The sequence below is a fragment of the Ammospiza nelsoni genome, chromosome 16, assembly GCF_027579445.1.
Source record: "Ammospiza nelsoni isolate bAmmNel1 chromosome 16, bAmmNel1.pri, whole genome shotgun sequence".
NCBI lineage: Eukaryota > Metazoa > Chordata > Aves > Passeriformes > Passerellidae > Ammospiza > Ammospiza nelsoni.
The window spans coordinates 7,698,195-7,713,569 of NC_080648.1; the positions used below are offsets into that span (position 1 = coordinate 7,698,195).

At 36.7% G+C, this 15,375-nt stretch overlaps 1 protein-coding gene and 1 long non-coding RNA gene across 3 annotated transcripts in view; one reads left to right on the forward strand and one right to left on the reverse strand.

Moving 5' to 3' along the window:
- The window catches only part of LOC132080414 (uncharacterized), a 72,540-nt gene extending 65,485 nt beyond the window's left edge, over positions 1–7,055 (forward strand). Inside the window, exons 4-5 of the long non-coding RNA XR_009419560.1 lie at positions 5,547–5,681; positions 6,039–7,055. This is a non-coding gene — a long non-coding RNA (uncharacterized LOC132080414). The remainder of the gene's footprint in view (positions 1–5,546; positions 5,682–6,038) is intronic.
- GABRG2 (gamma-aminobutyric acid type A receptor subunit gamma2) overlaps positions 1–15,375 on the reverse strand; it is a 61,602-nt gene that overhangs the window by 2,424 nt on the left and 43,803 nt on the right. The window contains exons 7-9 of one of the 2 annotated variants that reach the window (XM_059483576.1): positions 4,567–4,719; positions 2,831–3,036; positions 1,012–1,035 (exon numbers count right to left, since the gene is read on the reverse strand). In XM_059483576.1, the coding sequence (XP_059339559.1) occupies positions 1,012–1,035; positions 2,831–3,036; positions 4,567–4,719 (383 nt within the window). The remainder of the gene's footprint in view (positions 1–1,011; positions 1,036–2,830; positions 3,037–4,566; positions 4,720–15,375) is intronic. The other variant, XM_059483577.1, reaches the window with a different exon arrangement.

Here is a 15,375-nt window from a genome sequence, read left to right on the forward strand (position 1 = left end):
GTTGAGAAAAAAGAATATGTATACCCATGAAAAAGGCAAAACCTAGGTTTTTTTGAAGATTAGGAGAATCTCTGTAAGACTCTCCAATTATTTGAATATTTGCAGCTCACCACCTACTAATGTTCACCAACTAGAAGGTTCAACATGTTCTGAATTTTATATAGTAGCTGTACATGTATATATACGTATATATAATTAGAATGAATTGAGCAAGTTAAGCATTTAAAATGCATTCACTGGTTGAATGCTGGGATGATAAGCATTGAAATTTCATGCTGATAGTTATTAGTGAAACATAACAATTCCGTTCCATAAGCATGGAAATTCAATGTCAATTATTTTATGTGGTTTCTTCCCCCCCGCCTCCCCACACCCTTTTTAATTTTTTTAAAATAAAATCTCTGCATTTCTGAGTGGAGATACGGTTTCAATATGGAACACAACTAGATATATTAGATAATTTTCTAAGTGTGTAGATCCAGTGACAACATTAAAAATCTATATGCATCTTAAACCCTTTCAAAACTCTGACTTTTTTTTGCACAATGAACAGCATTTGAGTAATTGATGGTGACATTGAGTTTTTTTCAAGTCAACATCAGAACAGCTTTGGTTTTATAATTAGGAGTGAAATCACAAAGGTTAAAAATCCAGGGTCAGAGCTGAGTTCTAAAAGGGTGTATTGCTGGTTTTAGGCTAGCTGGTGCTATTGGATCCCATGGCAAATTGAGAGAGAGGAGCAGAAATGTTTGAAACTCTCTTAATTCATGTGATCCAATCATGTTGGTCACTCTTGAACTTAGGTAAGTTCAGAACCATAGTGGTATTTGGGCTGCTGAATCAACTCTACAAATTGTTTAGCAATTTGTAACCATTCTACTTAATTAGGAAGTAGCTTGAATAGTTTTCTCATTAATTAAAAGACCAGACAAAACACCACTCTCATCTAAGCTCTACTATTTAAATTCAGCAGTCGCATGCAGTGAATTTCCATTCCAAAAAACATTATACCTTGAAGGAAAACATCCGAAGAAGCTTTCATTTTGTAGACAGAAAAGAGAATCAGAGGGTTTTGTTTTAAATTAAAGAAAGGAAAGAAAGAGACAAAAATAATGTAAATTAAAAATATGTTTCTAAAACATGGTAAGTCAAAAATAACTAATTTTATAAAGAGATTGGGATTATAGCAATTGAAACAACTATCTGTAACATAAAATCCCCCACATTTTCAACTTGTCACAGTCTTATTTACATCTGGGCCAAAGACAGAAGATATCAAGCTCCTGTTAGATTTTCATATCCTGAGGGAATTCTGGTCTTTTATGCTGAACTGTTCTGAAAGAGACCACCCACACTTTATAGAAGCACCTTTTAGAAAGAAGTCCTTTTACCTGCAGACTGTGCCCTGAACACTACTTTTATGGTTTTTAGACTCTGTGATTAGGATTTTGGCAAGCATTTTTAGTTCTGTTTCTTCCCAGATGCTCACAGATAGGCAATGTAAAAAACAAGTTATTCCTTCTCATGTGGATGCCTTAAAGTGAAACAATTAAATCCAAGGTACATCTCATTTTGGTCCTTTTGGTCCTGATTGCATAAGACACACAGATGCTTTTATTTCCATCTAACACAGGACACATCACTTGATCATTTTACTTTTTTTTTTTTTTTTACAGTCTACCTCTCAGCAGATTTTAAACTAGAAATTATAGGAATAGTATGTAGTGAAAGGTTCCTTAACTGCTATTTTTTTCTGTATCCGTTTTTGTGATATATTTTAAAACTAAAAGAGAATATTTTCAATAGTCCTTGAATATGTTAGCAGAGTGAATACAAATTACTTTATTCTTTGTTAGATGCCTGAAATGGAGATGAAAATACTTTTTATTACTCTAAAACCTTTTTCCTTCTCATTTTTCATTTTTTTTTCTTTGGTTGGTTTAAGGTTGTTTTTGGGGGTTTTTGTTCTATTTTTTTTAATTTGGATTTTTGTGGGGTTTTTGTTTTATGGAGGTGTTTGGGTTTGGGGGTTTTTATTGTTTTTTAGGTGTTTGGGGTTTTTTTGGTAGATGATTAGGCTAAATGTTTCGGAGATTGTAGGCAACACATTTGTCAGCTCAGTTGCCAAAGGCAAGGAGAAATCTGTCCTGGACAAAACAAACATCAAATTCTTTCCCTGCCTGGGCAAAAGCCCAAGTTGCTAATGAGGGTATTCCCTGGATTTTTTTTTTACTGTTGTCATTTTTCACATTATTTTTACTATTGGGTAGCATATATCCATAGGTATCATTATAAACTACTGCAAAACCACTTTCTAAGGCAGAGAAGTAGGTAAAGAAGGTAAGAAATACACAAAAAAAGAATTTAAGGAAACAATGGAAAGGAAACAGATTCTAAGGGGAAGTTGGAGAAAGCACACAAAAGTTTGAACATAAAAGTTTAACCGTGGTCTTGATAAGCAAGGCAGTCATGTCAATATTATGGACATAAGTTAATGGCTAGAATATTGCTAATACTAATACAGAGAAACTGAGATATTTTCTATAAAGAGATCTCTATTTAGCATAAATAATGCCTTTGGTAGTTGTGGTTTGCAGAACACTTTGGTTGAAAAGATCATTATCCTAAAAAATTAGTTTTGGCATCCAGAAAGCTGTAATATATGAGCTTTTGATTCTCAAAGTAAATGTTTGCATTCCTATTGTTACAAAGGATGGGTATATAGGTAATAGAAAAGTATGGAAAATATGGACAGTTATTAAAAGGGATTTAAATGCTCTCTCAGAAAAACTAATTAACTTTTAGGCCTTGCTGGTAAAAAGATACGTACTGGGTTTTTCTTCTTTTTGTCTTTATCCTTGCTTGGCTTTCTGTTGCTGACAAAGTAATGCAAAGTTCCATATTCCACCAGTGCAGAGAACACAAAAATAAAGCAGACTGACACAAAAAGATCCATGGCTGTCACGTAGGAGACCTTGGGAAGAGATTTACGAGCAATTGTACTTAGGGTGGTCATTGTCAGGACCGTTGTAATTCCTGGTAAATGGATAGAAAAAAAAACCAGAAATAACATTACTTCAAGTAGAAAACTGATTTTGCCAGTTATCTCTCTGAGATTGGTTTTGAAGTGTGCCTGGAGTTCAAACACACAGCAAAGGTATTCAGTAGCACATTCTAGCAGTGAAATGCCAGTTCAGTTGGAGCTCAGAGGATTAACAGGGGTAATTGACATTTTTGCATGGTCACTGCCAGTGCTGCTCTGTAGAGTACTTTGGTTAGATGAATTCTAAGAAAATTTAATTTAAGGTTTTGGTTTTGTAGTTTACTTCTGGGGAGTTTTTATTTTTATTGAAAATTGAAGTTTAGGGTTTATATGCTCAAATGCTTAAACAGAGCAAGAGACAGATCTACAAAAGAGAGGTACTGTGTCATGCCTCACCATTCCTTCCCTTTCAGAACATTATTGCATGTACTGTGATGTCAAAAATGTTAAAAATGCATAAGAACAGTTAAAATCTACCACATTTTTTATTGCACTGTTTGTTTTAATTTTTTACTGGTGCAAATAGATTAATTCTCGACAGAGTGACAAGTCTGTTTTGTGTATCTAGGTAAAATTTAAAATAATAGCTGAATGCCTTTATTAATTTTGTACTTCCTTAAACCAGATTTTATAACCTCTTTCAAAGAGGATGTGAAGAAACCAATAACATGCTTAAAGCTTTTTTTATGGAAGCCACTGGTCCTCTGTTATGTTCCTTCTAGGGAGTTTGAAATGAAAATTGTGTACCCTCTTTTACACTCCAGTGCTCTGTGCTGTGGTTCTGTGAAGAAATGAAAATGCAGAGGGAAAAACTGAAATAATTCTTACTTGTGTGGATTTAATGTAGAAGTAGAAAATGTGTTAAACTTTCTCTAGCTGAACGTTTCTTTGTTATTTCTTACTGTTTCAGCTGCTTTGCAGAAGCAAGATTAATTTGGTCTCAGTTTATTTGTGGAGCAGTTGCTAAATGTGTAGAAATTTCTAATTCTGATTAATTGCATGACACATATTCATGTATAAGATTTTGGATACCACCAAATTCAGTTGATTTTTTTTTAACCTGAAGTCTATACTTGATTCTTGGTTTCTAAAGTAGTCATGGTGCTACATTCTCCTCTTGTTAGCACTTGGACACACAGCCAGAAAGGTGGATTCCTTCTTAGTAATTATTTAATTTGTGTTACTAGTCACTGTGATAGGAAAGCAGAACAAGTGAAACTAATGCACCCTGCCTCTAATCCAGCTGTGTGCCCCCATCCTCTTGATGTCCATAAAAATTCTGCTGTAATCAGAAAAAATGTGAAAGCTTTTATTGTTGACAGTCTGCAATAGTCAGAATCTGGCATGGTAAAAAAGATGTGCAAATATAGCCCAGTCTGTGTTAGTCTTTGGAAATTACTACATTCCTCTAAATGAGGAGAGTTCATGTGAAGTTGTCTGTTCTCATATTTACAAACTGGTGATCTGCAGAGGTGTCAATTAAACATGGTAATGCTTGAAGGAAACAGGAAAGATCAACTCACCCAATGATGTTCTGGCTGGAACTGCATCCTTATTAATCCAGAAAGAGACCCAGGACAAGACAACAATAAGTGTGCAGGGAATGTAGGTCTGAATAGTGAAATAACCCATTCTCCTGCTCAGGTTAAAGAAGACAGACATGACTACATAGTCTCCTGTAAAACAAAAGCAGAACAAATGGAAAAGGAATGTTAAAAAACCAACATAAAATTTGTATGCAAGAGCTAGGGCTTTCTTGTTCCACACCTAGGGGGTGTGTGCATAAATATTAACCTGATTCACCAGATGTGCTGATGGCAAATATACACATGCATCTTCAACACAGCTCTAGCTCCAGAACCAGTGGTTTTCCACACTAGGAAAATTAGCAGCTGTGGAGATTAACTCAGGACTAACCAAGCCATTCCTCATAACCACACCTGCCTGGTATGCTCCCCTTGCAGCAGCCCAGGGTGTGGTGGGGGTCCAACCTTCCTCCAGTCCAGTGGCCCCATTACTGTGCTCCCAGCTCCACTCCAAAGTGTTGTGTGCTTTCAGATGTAATTCCTAAATTCTTCATGTTCTTAACTATTCTTCAGGGCTATGCTGTGTCACTAATTCATTTTTTTTTTTTATTTTCCTGCTGATCTTCTGTTGTATTTTCTCCTTTAAAATGATTTGAACCCACATTTCCTAAGTGACCCCAAAAGCTGGGCTGGAAGTTACTCAGGTGTATATAACACATCTTTCTTATTAAGTACTTTGTGATTGTCTTTCCAGATTCTCTTCCCCTCTCAAATTGTTAAGTAAATTCCATCTGGGCTCAGGAATGCAGCCAAGCTTCAGTTTTTGATGTGGCTTGGTTTTTGTTGTTTTAAATGCGTTTCTTGGTGTTGTTTTTGATGGGTTTTTCTGGTTTTGTTGGTTTTGCTGTTGTCATTGTTGGTTTTAATTGTGGTTTTGTCCTAAACTAAAAAAAACCCAATTCTTATCTTTACTTCAGATTTCAGGACACCTGGGAAAAGTCTTGATTGCAAAGGAACAGCAGAACCCCAGGGCACAAAGGCTCCATTGCAATTCAGTGAAATGCACCCAGAGAAGTCTCTAATGGAAACAGGATATGGTTTGCAAATATAGAGTGAGCTAGTTTTCCAGTATTATCAAAGAGTGGCTAATGCAAGTTCTGCTTAAGTCAGTACCTTTAGTTATCATTGAGTTCCTTCTTTTCTGGAATTTCAATTTCTCCCAGAATAATCCTTTTGAACCTAACCACAGAAGAAACTTCAGAAATATTTTTCAACTGGTGCTTCTTTGTTATTTTTTTTAAATTTGAATATCCATATTCCTGGGATTGACTGGCTTTAGTTTAATTATATTATGTTATAATTAAACCAAAAAACATAAAGCACCCAAATTTTATATATGCAGTTTTTAAGGTGGTACATCTGAATATGAGCAAACAAGTGTAATAAGTACAGTCTGATGATTTTCCTAGGTCACAGATAACTATGCGTTGTATGTCCATGTCCTTCATATACCAAAGAAGTCCAGCCAACCTATCAAAAACCAGCACTCATCAGCAGCACTGCAAAGCTGAAGCCATAAAATTACAGTATGACTCGTTCTTCATCTCTCTGGATCGTATATTAATTTTCTAAGGAGTGATTTTTTTTTTCAGTTTTTGGAATTATCCCTTTATTCATTCACCTTCATATATGCTATTAATAGCATTGCTATTTCAATTTTATTCTGCTATGATATTGCAGAGTAACTTTAAGCAGTAGCTGTTTTACTTCCATGCAAACATTTTTAAAGAGAAGGATTTTTTGCTCAGTATTATTGTATCAATTTAATGAGACAAAGAATTTCCAGAAGTAAGAAATGAAATATAAACCCAAATACAGATTAGAACAGAAAAAGGTACAAAAGACCCAGAATTGAAATTTAGGAATTAGACATTTTATTGCTGTTCTTGATTCTTTGTACTGAGGTTCCAACTGCTATGGATCTTTTGGAGTAGAGGAGTGAGGTACCAGATGCCAGGCACCTACGTGCTCCTTATTTTTTGTCTATTCTTGCACAGGTCTTTTTGCCCAGCTGTTTGGCAGCTGTAGCCCTTCTACCTTGTACTCAACGGAACAGAAAATATCAGACTTCAGTATACAAGCCATAACTTTCCTATAGGTATTAGAGTTAAATCCAAAACTCAGTATCTGTGCTGAGAAGAGCTAGAGATGGACCAAGGCACAGCACAAGCCCTCCCTCACACACTGTCCTTGTTCAACAGCTGTGTGTGCAAACCCAGCCCAGGGTGCTGTGGATAACATAAGAATAAACATCTGTGTGTGTAGAGAGAGAGCATCCTTAGTCCTTCTAATGTATAGACTATTTCCAAATACTTCTGGTTTTTTGTTTGGTTTTAGTGGTGATCCTCTGGTGTCAATGGAAAATTGTCTCATTTTTCCCTTAACCCAAGAAATGCTTTTTATTGAATTAAATTAGTAAATTTTGACAGTTATGTTTTTACAATATTGTATGCATTATTGAATTTTTTTTGTTGCTCTTCATAACATAATCCATAAGACCTTTTAAAGCATAAACCAAACTGGCCAAAGGGATATTCCACACCCTGCGATGTCTTGCCCAGTACATGAGCTGGGGGAGTGGGCTGGGCATATCAGTCTCTGGTAGTGACCAACTGCACTGAGCATCACCTCCTTCTCTAGGGTTCTGTCATTTTCTCCCCTTATTATTGCAGTTATAATTAGTGTTATTCCCATATTTCTAATAATAGTAATATTTTAATTATTAAGTTGTTCCTGTCTCAGCCCATGAGGTTTACATTTTGTTTCTGATTCTCCTCCCCACTGGAGAGGGGTGGTGGGTGGGAAGTGGGTGAAAAGCCACGTGTACTCAATTGGCAGCCAGGGAAAACTGTGACAATAATGAGATAAGGAAAAGAGGACTAAGTGGCGCAATGCTCCAGAGAAGTATCTTGCTGGGATTGCCAAGTTTACTTAAGTGATGTTGGAACGATATAACAGCAGCTCTTCTGAGATTTTAAATAAAAAAAGAACTCTGAACATACGAAATAATGCAAGACCTGAGATGTGAGGTTTAGGACTCAATCTCAGTTGTCACAACACATACATCCAAAACGTCAAATGCATTAAGTCCCGTGTGGAACATGGACTCGACAGTGCTTTGCTTTAATCACACCTTTCTTGATGGCATCTTGCCCCAGCCCTCTTTTCATCCAGATTTGGTTTATTTTCTGGCTCTATTCATGCACTTCTCAGCTCTTTAGCTGAGACCAGCTTAAATACTCAGTTATTTTCAGATTATCTGTGTGCCTCAGGTGATTTTTCACTCCTGGTGTGATGCCTGCATGAAGTTGTCAAACTAAGACATGAGTTTAGTAAAAAATGGCTAGACGTGATCCTCAGCACAATGTCATTTATTAGTTCTCACTTGGCAAATTTATAATCTTTTCATTATTACTTCATCCTCTCTCTCTGAGCTCTGTGTCTTGTTTGTCCAATATTGTCTGCTGCAGCAAGAAAGCTTCTCAGACTGCCAGATTGCTGTTTGGAGCACTAATACACTTTTGGAGTTCTCTAGAAATGAATGAGAGTGCAACCTGACAGTGTCTTTGTAAGCCAACATAACTCAACATCTGGCATAGTAATCAGAAGATTTTGGATTATTTAGCCATTCACCAGAGACCTTACATTCCTATTGTCCATTCTGAGGTATATTTCTATTACATGTGTCTAGAAAATAACACCTCCGTAATTTTCAACTTTTAAAGAAATACAAAAATTCCCTGGAAAAAAATAATCTTATTACACTGAGGAGCATAATAACTGATTCCTTATATATTTACAGTCTTCTTTTCTTTCTCTGAATGTACACATTTCTCCTATTCCTTCGTAGGGATCTGTGCTTGTATCTGCATATAGACAGACATAGTCTTCATCTGAAGACACAAAAGCAAGTTAACCGGTTTCTTCATGGAAAGGACAATGACTTATATTTAATGACATATATTTAAACCAGAATGCACTTCCTCAGGAAAATGTTATCCAGGTCATATTTATCCTCATGTGTAAATGGTAATATCATATTTTCTACTGAGTGCATTATTTCTCCAAATTATGTTTGAAAGATCAAGAGATGCAGAGCAGTGTTCTGACTTGAGACACAGCATCTTCATGCTGCCATGCTGAATGGGAAATTGAATATTTCTCTTGAGGCACACAGAGGAAGTACATGAACCTTAAGCTGTTTCCAGAGTAGGAGGTAATTTGTAAATTAGATTAATGATGAATCAGTGTTGAATGCTTGTGACCTTAGTAAACCCTTGCAGAAGGTTTTATTTCTGACAGACCTGTCCCATCCTAATTTACACAGCCTCATACCAGTCTGTATGAACTTTGGAAATTGTGGTCCTCCTCCTGCCCTACGCTTGTGTGACATAGTGATTTGAATACCAGGATTCTGTTCTGCAGCAGGGGAAGTGAATTCCTGATTTGAGGCACCATCTGTGCATATGTGCAGGCCTAGGTCCCAAAGGTTCAATAGAAGAAATTAGTGGTGCCAGGAAGCACAGCCTGGGGGAACGTACACTGTGCTTAAGTGATTTAATCAGCTCACTGGGTGTGATCCTTCATTGCTCCCTGGTTGGAGATTCGTTTATACCTGTGCAAAGTGAATGGGGAATTACACCCATTAGTGCTCTCTTTATGCATGTTTAAGTGACTGTGCAAAGTGTAAGGTACTGGGGAAAAAAGCCTCTAATTTGTACTCAGAAGTGATTTGGTAGCTAGTGCAAATGCAAGAGAAAAGAACACCTTTATGACACCACGAGAAATTGGTATCTTAATTATAGTTCAGGTAGCAGCACTTAGAGCTAAGACTGTCTCACACTTAGTATTATGAGATTCCTTCTGTTACTTAAAATACTGCTGGATTTAAATTATTGTAAGAACTGCAATATTGAAAGAGCTTCAAAAATCATATATTGGCCACACAGTCAAGTTACTTATATGTGTTAGTTCAATTTATTCTCAGATAGTTGTTGACTGGGGAAAATTCAGTGTTTCATTTCTGTTAAGGATATGGAGTTTTGAACAGGGAAATTCAATTAGGTGAAGGGCTGGCCTTGTTATGGGTTTACACTATTAAGCCATTCATGGCTAACTTAAAAGCTTTGGAAAACAGTGAATGTGTGCATAGACGTGTCCATATGGGTAAGGTTTTTGAGCTCATAAGACTTTATTTCTCTCTGTTTCTTACAGAGCTACACACTGCTCTGAACAGCACCACAGAAACAGAGTGATGGTACAAGTGGCACTCTTCTCCAACTGTGTTTGTTCCTTTATACATTCCACTATCTAAAAATCTCCAGAATTTCTCTGTGCTGCTGAGAGTTTACAGCACATGAACTCATCACCTCATGCTGACTCCAGGGTGCCAGGAGTTTCATTGTGGAGATCTTCTCCCCAAGTAATGACAAGTCTTCTATCCCAGGGTCTGAACAGGATTTTCTTCGAGTGTTTAGTTACTTAAATGTTTTTGTCAATGTTTAGTAGTATAAAAATCAATGTCTGTTTTAGTAATTCTGATAATATTTATAATGTAGGGCGTTTTGTGTTTAAAATTTTAAAATATGTGGAGAAAACAAATTATGTAGGAGAACATTGGTAATGAATTAATAATTCCCAGCAAAAGCTACCAAGAACCTTTATTATATCCTTTTAAAATCTGAAGTTTTACTCCACTACGTGGATTTGTTCAACTGCCAAAAAAAGTCAGATACAAGAGTAATGCACTATCCAGACTGTACCAGAATTTTAGCCATCATTTGCTCCTTAAGAACAGATCAAATTACTAAAAACTAGGATTGACAAGGTTACAAATTTTATGGTATGTAATAGGCACAGTTTTGTATGTGCAGCAAATAGCAACCACCTGATTCCTCCAGACAGATATGCACCCACTGTCCAGATTCCCAATGGGCTTTTAACCCCCAAATTTATACAGAAACCATACAGAGAGGAGCAAGCACTTTAAAATGTTTCTTTAAAGGTACATGTGAAAATAGAGATAGAAATTGAACCTTTTCTCAAAATTATTTCATATAAACAACTATATAAATAAATGGAGTGCTTCTAAATGGGAAACCCTATCCAGTTTGTCTTTCTGGATGGAGTATACCTAGGGGAAAAAGCAAAAACAAAACCTCGTGCCACAGGAGGGCACTGTCACCTCAGAATAGAAATGAGAAAAGCTTGCAAGTCTGCCAGTGGAAAACCAAATCTTAAAAATTTCTAATTATTCTTGCCATTGAGTTTTTATACAAATACTGAAATGGCACAATTGACTTGTGTGGGTCTGGTATTAGAGGAGCAGTTTTAAAGACTAAACCAAGTCTTGTGTGATAGAAATATCCCCAAAGTAGCATCACCTTTGTGCTACAAGTAATGAATATAAACTGAATCAATTGTTAATGAAGAATAACTGTGGCAGCAGAATTTATCTTCTTTTTCTCATAAATAGCTAATAGATACATCCTTGTTCTCTCTCTCTTTTGCTGTCAGCGTGGCCAGCAGTCTGCTTTTCTATTAGGCAGAGAACACAGCTATAGTGCTCTTGGTTTATTTTAAAAGGAATGGTAAATGGTAGTTTGATGGAATAGATGTGTTTCCTTGGATTTAGTCATGGTACCTGGAAATACCATTAAAACAGTGGTGCACGGTGTCTATGAACATCCCCTGTAGGAGTTTCTAAATCTCTCTAGGTCTTAAAAAGTTGCTGGATTAGTACAGACTATGAAAATAATAGTAAATGGGACCAAAAGGATTCAAAATGCATCCTTCATCAAAGAGTTAGGTGTGCTGCCATTTTTAGACAGATATTCTGCAAAAAAGAAAATATCTAATTGGTAAACTTCTGGGTCGCTTCTTGTAAAGCAGCTGATTTCCTTCCCACAGTGTGCCCTCCTGGCACGCTGGAGGGCAGCAAGGTTATCCAAAAGCTGCTGCAAGTGGAGAGAAAATGAAAGAAAAATAAAAGAATGTAGACAAAGCCTTTTGTCTTTCATGTCAAATCAGGTGGTGGTGCCAGAGCTCTGGTGTTTGTTCTGCTCAGCAGTGGCTGAGGCAGATCCCTGCCCCCAGAAAAGGCAGGAAAAGCAGAGAATGGGAGTCAGGACTAAGACCTCTCTGCCAGATCAAGCAAGCATCAGACTGTGGATTACATTGTACAGTGCAACTCTAATCTAGTATGAAAAAATCACATAAATAGCTTTAGATTGGTATTAGGATTTGTCCTGATGAATCTTCATTTGGTTTTTTTGCCCATCTCTTTTCTTGCCCTGACAGGGTCTATATCTGGAGTTCTGCTGGCATTTACTGTCTTGGTGAGGATACTGAGTCAGCCTGCAAATAGTGTTCAGTGGGATGTCTTACACTGCTACAGTGGCATAAAGAAAACATGAGATTTGTTCTAAACACAGTTTTCCATGAGGATTAGATATAACCTGTTCCAATAATAATCTTGTGTGAAACCTCAAGTGACCTATTTTTTTTTTTTCCTTTTCCAACAGATCAGAAAGTTCATAAGTCTGTCAAGTTCAGTACCAATGTCCTTCTAAAACTGGTCTTTTGTCACATGGAAAAATTATATTCTATTTTACAGTGCAATGTTTTTACATCTGTGGCACAAAAATAATTTTGGCTGAAATATTTGTTCACTGGGCACATGAATTCATTTTCTAAAAGACAGGACAGAAATTTGATCACAGTATCAATCATGTGCTGATATGTACAGATTTATTTGTTGCCACAGCCAGAAATGAGAAGTCTGGGGAAAAGGTAAAACCAGAGGGAGCACTGTTCCTCAGAAATCTGCTTATCCCATTCTTTGCCAAATGCCCTTTTATTGGTTCTGTCCTTCACCGCTTTTTGTTCTTTCATAGACAGAGTTTTAGACTGCATAAGGGCCAGAGAGTTAAAAAACTTGAGTCTTTTCCTTTCCAAAAATGCTCAATAATCTTTTTCCCTCTGAGGTTTAGCTGCAAAATACTACTAATTGTGTTTTAGAGAAGTCATGATGTGAAGTGAAATAAAATGGTGTAAATATTTAGTCTTTAGGACAAAGAAAGAAAATAGGCCATGGCATTGCAGTATTTTAACAGACTTGCAGCTTTTAACAGACTTGCACATGGAATCAGTGCCATTCCCTACCTGACTGCTGGCATTACATAAAAACGGGGTGAGCCATGGTCATTGCTGGCACAGCACAGCAACTGTATTGAGTGATTTCCCAAAAAAATCTAATAATAGAAATTCTTAATATCCATTTCTAAGCTATGATTATAGTTTGATTATGCAATGAGGTAAAACAATACCAAGATTTTGACGAAGCTTGCACAGTAGTCCATTTATATAAGATTATCTCTGGGATTCAGATAGCTGCAAGCCTGGTTTTCAATTTACATTCCAAGGGATGAATGAATCCTAACTGCATTGCACAGCTGGATGGAGGGCAGGAGATGGGAGGAGATTTTTTTTTTGGTGCAGTTTTTAGAAAGTGAGGCAGTAAGGTGCATGTCTGTGTGTCAATGTCTGACATTAAACACCTTGATTTCCTGTGGGAGCAGGCAGAAGAGAGCTGCAATTAGTTTATGTTTGTGAAATGACAATCTCAGCAGATGAAACTTCTGCAAAATGAGATGAATCATTACACTCATCCAAGCAAACAAAATTTCTTTATGTATGACATGACTTTCTGCCCAACAGTTCTGGATTTTGTTTGGTCCTTGGCCACTCATTCCACTTGAAATGCTCTTTTCTCAGTTCATTTGACAGAATGTGTTCCATTTCTCATTAGTTTCTAATTATAGGAGGAAATAATGTAATGACACTAGGCAGTAATTAAAATCTATTACTGTTGTCTGCACCTTCTCTTTGGAATCACAGAGACAAGATTTAGCCTGAGAATTTTTTGTTGCTGAAAAATGTCAGTATGTGGAAATGTATTGAATGGACACTTAGGTGTGTTTGTTTCTAAGGTTTTATCTGTGAGTGCCAGAAGTCTGAAAGGAAAATGAACATTTCTGACTGCATGTGTTTGCCCATGATATGATTTTTTTCCTAGTTTGTGACATAATTAAAACCAATTATTTTTTTTGCTTCTCTGTGAAGGTGAATAAGCTATTACATTGGCATTAGCAAACACAGGAGGACTTTTAGTGTGCAGGATTAGTATTCAGATGTGACAGCAGCAATATCTTGCAACTTCTGTGAGTGAACCATCATGCTCCAGTGTGAAAATAATCTTCAAATTATAGTGCCTTTTGTTCTCTTTCCCATTCTTCCTTGCCCAGGAAACATCAACCAAGGATGAGAGCTCAGTGTCTCATCACTGAATTTTCAGGAGTTGTTCAGGTTCTAAAGAACCTCTTTGATTCACTGTGATAAAAAGTCCATCTATTTCAGAGGTTAGAAAATGCGAGGATTACAGGAAATATGAAGTAAAGAGAGACAGTAGAGAGTCACCATTTCCAGACAGCAGCACCAGCTGGGGTGTTGCTCTGTCAGGAATTTTGCTGTGCCTGACACATCCTGTATCCTTGGCTTTTTTGGATGTCTGGTTGCTATCTGAATACCTCAAGAAAAAGCTGTCTGCTTCAAGAAAATTATGCACCTATAGCAGGGCTCTGTGCATGTTTAAAATAATGACTTGCTCAATTTTGATTATTTAACCTATTGCAATAATAATGCAGGTTTTAATATAATGTCATCAATGTAGGCAACTAAGTCTTTTATTATAATAAAACATTAGATTACATATATTATATTACATATATTTAATATTACTTATTTCATTGATTTCAAGGTATCCAGATGGTACAACCACTTTCTGACAGCATCCAAGCCTGCCTGCTGCAGGGAGAACTGGAAATAACCTCTGTTTCTGTGCTTCAAAGCATGAAGTATAACACATCCCTGGTACTTTAGATCAAACACACTATCAGAATTATGAAGTGGCATGGAATAAGGATTGTCAAAACTATGTAAATTTGATCATGTTGAAATTTTCAGCAGTTCGTGTCTGAGAAAGAAAGCACAAAAATGTGCTTGTTTTTATTTTATGGGGTGGTAAAGCACAAGGTTGATACCATACCATGAGTCTACATATTTGGATTTTCTAGGCAACTCTGCAAAGGATTTGTCTGAAAAGAGAGTCTGGGCAAGTCCAGGGGTAGTAAGAGGAATATAAGATGTAAAAATGGGAATTAAATAAAAGTGGCACTTTGAGGTCCAGGTTAAAAACTGCAAATATAATTAGATACTGGCCTGTTTGGTGAGTGCAACAAGGCAAAAAAAATCAAGTATTTAATAATGTTGATAATGTTGGTCTAAATAACAGCAGTCCTACAGATATGTTGATATCCCTTGAAATTAGTACTGTTTCATGAGCTTTGTGCAAGTCCTGGTTGCTGAAATAACTGCAAGTGACTAATGTAGCTCATAAACATCCCTTCTCAGATTTGCTTTTGTATCTTTGTGAATTGCCTTGCACGGCAGAGGTCATTCTTGATTTCCTCTGAATGCCTTTCATTTGGGGAGAAGAGGAATTTGAGAATACAGTACATTTAATCTTTGGTTTTGATGTTTCCAGTTACTTTCAGGGCCAGGAGGCAGTAGTACATAACCTGGGGCTGCAATAAAACTTGATGTTTCCTTCTGCTTCCTCTGCAGAGGAAAGGAGGCATGACTGCATGGAGGCAACCTTCTGCAGGGGAGCTCCAGATTTCACAGATT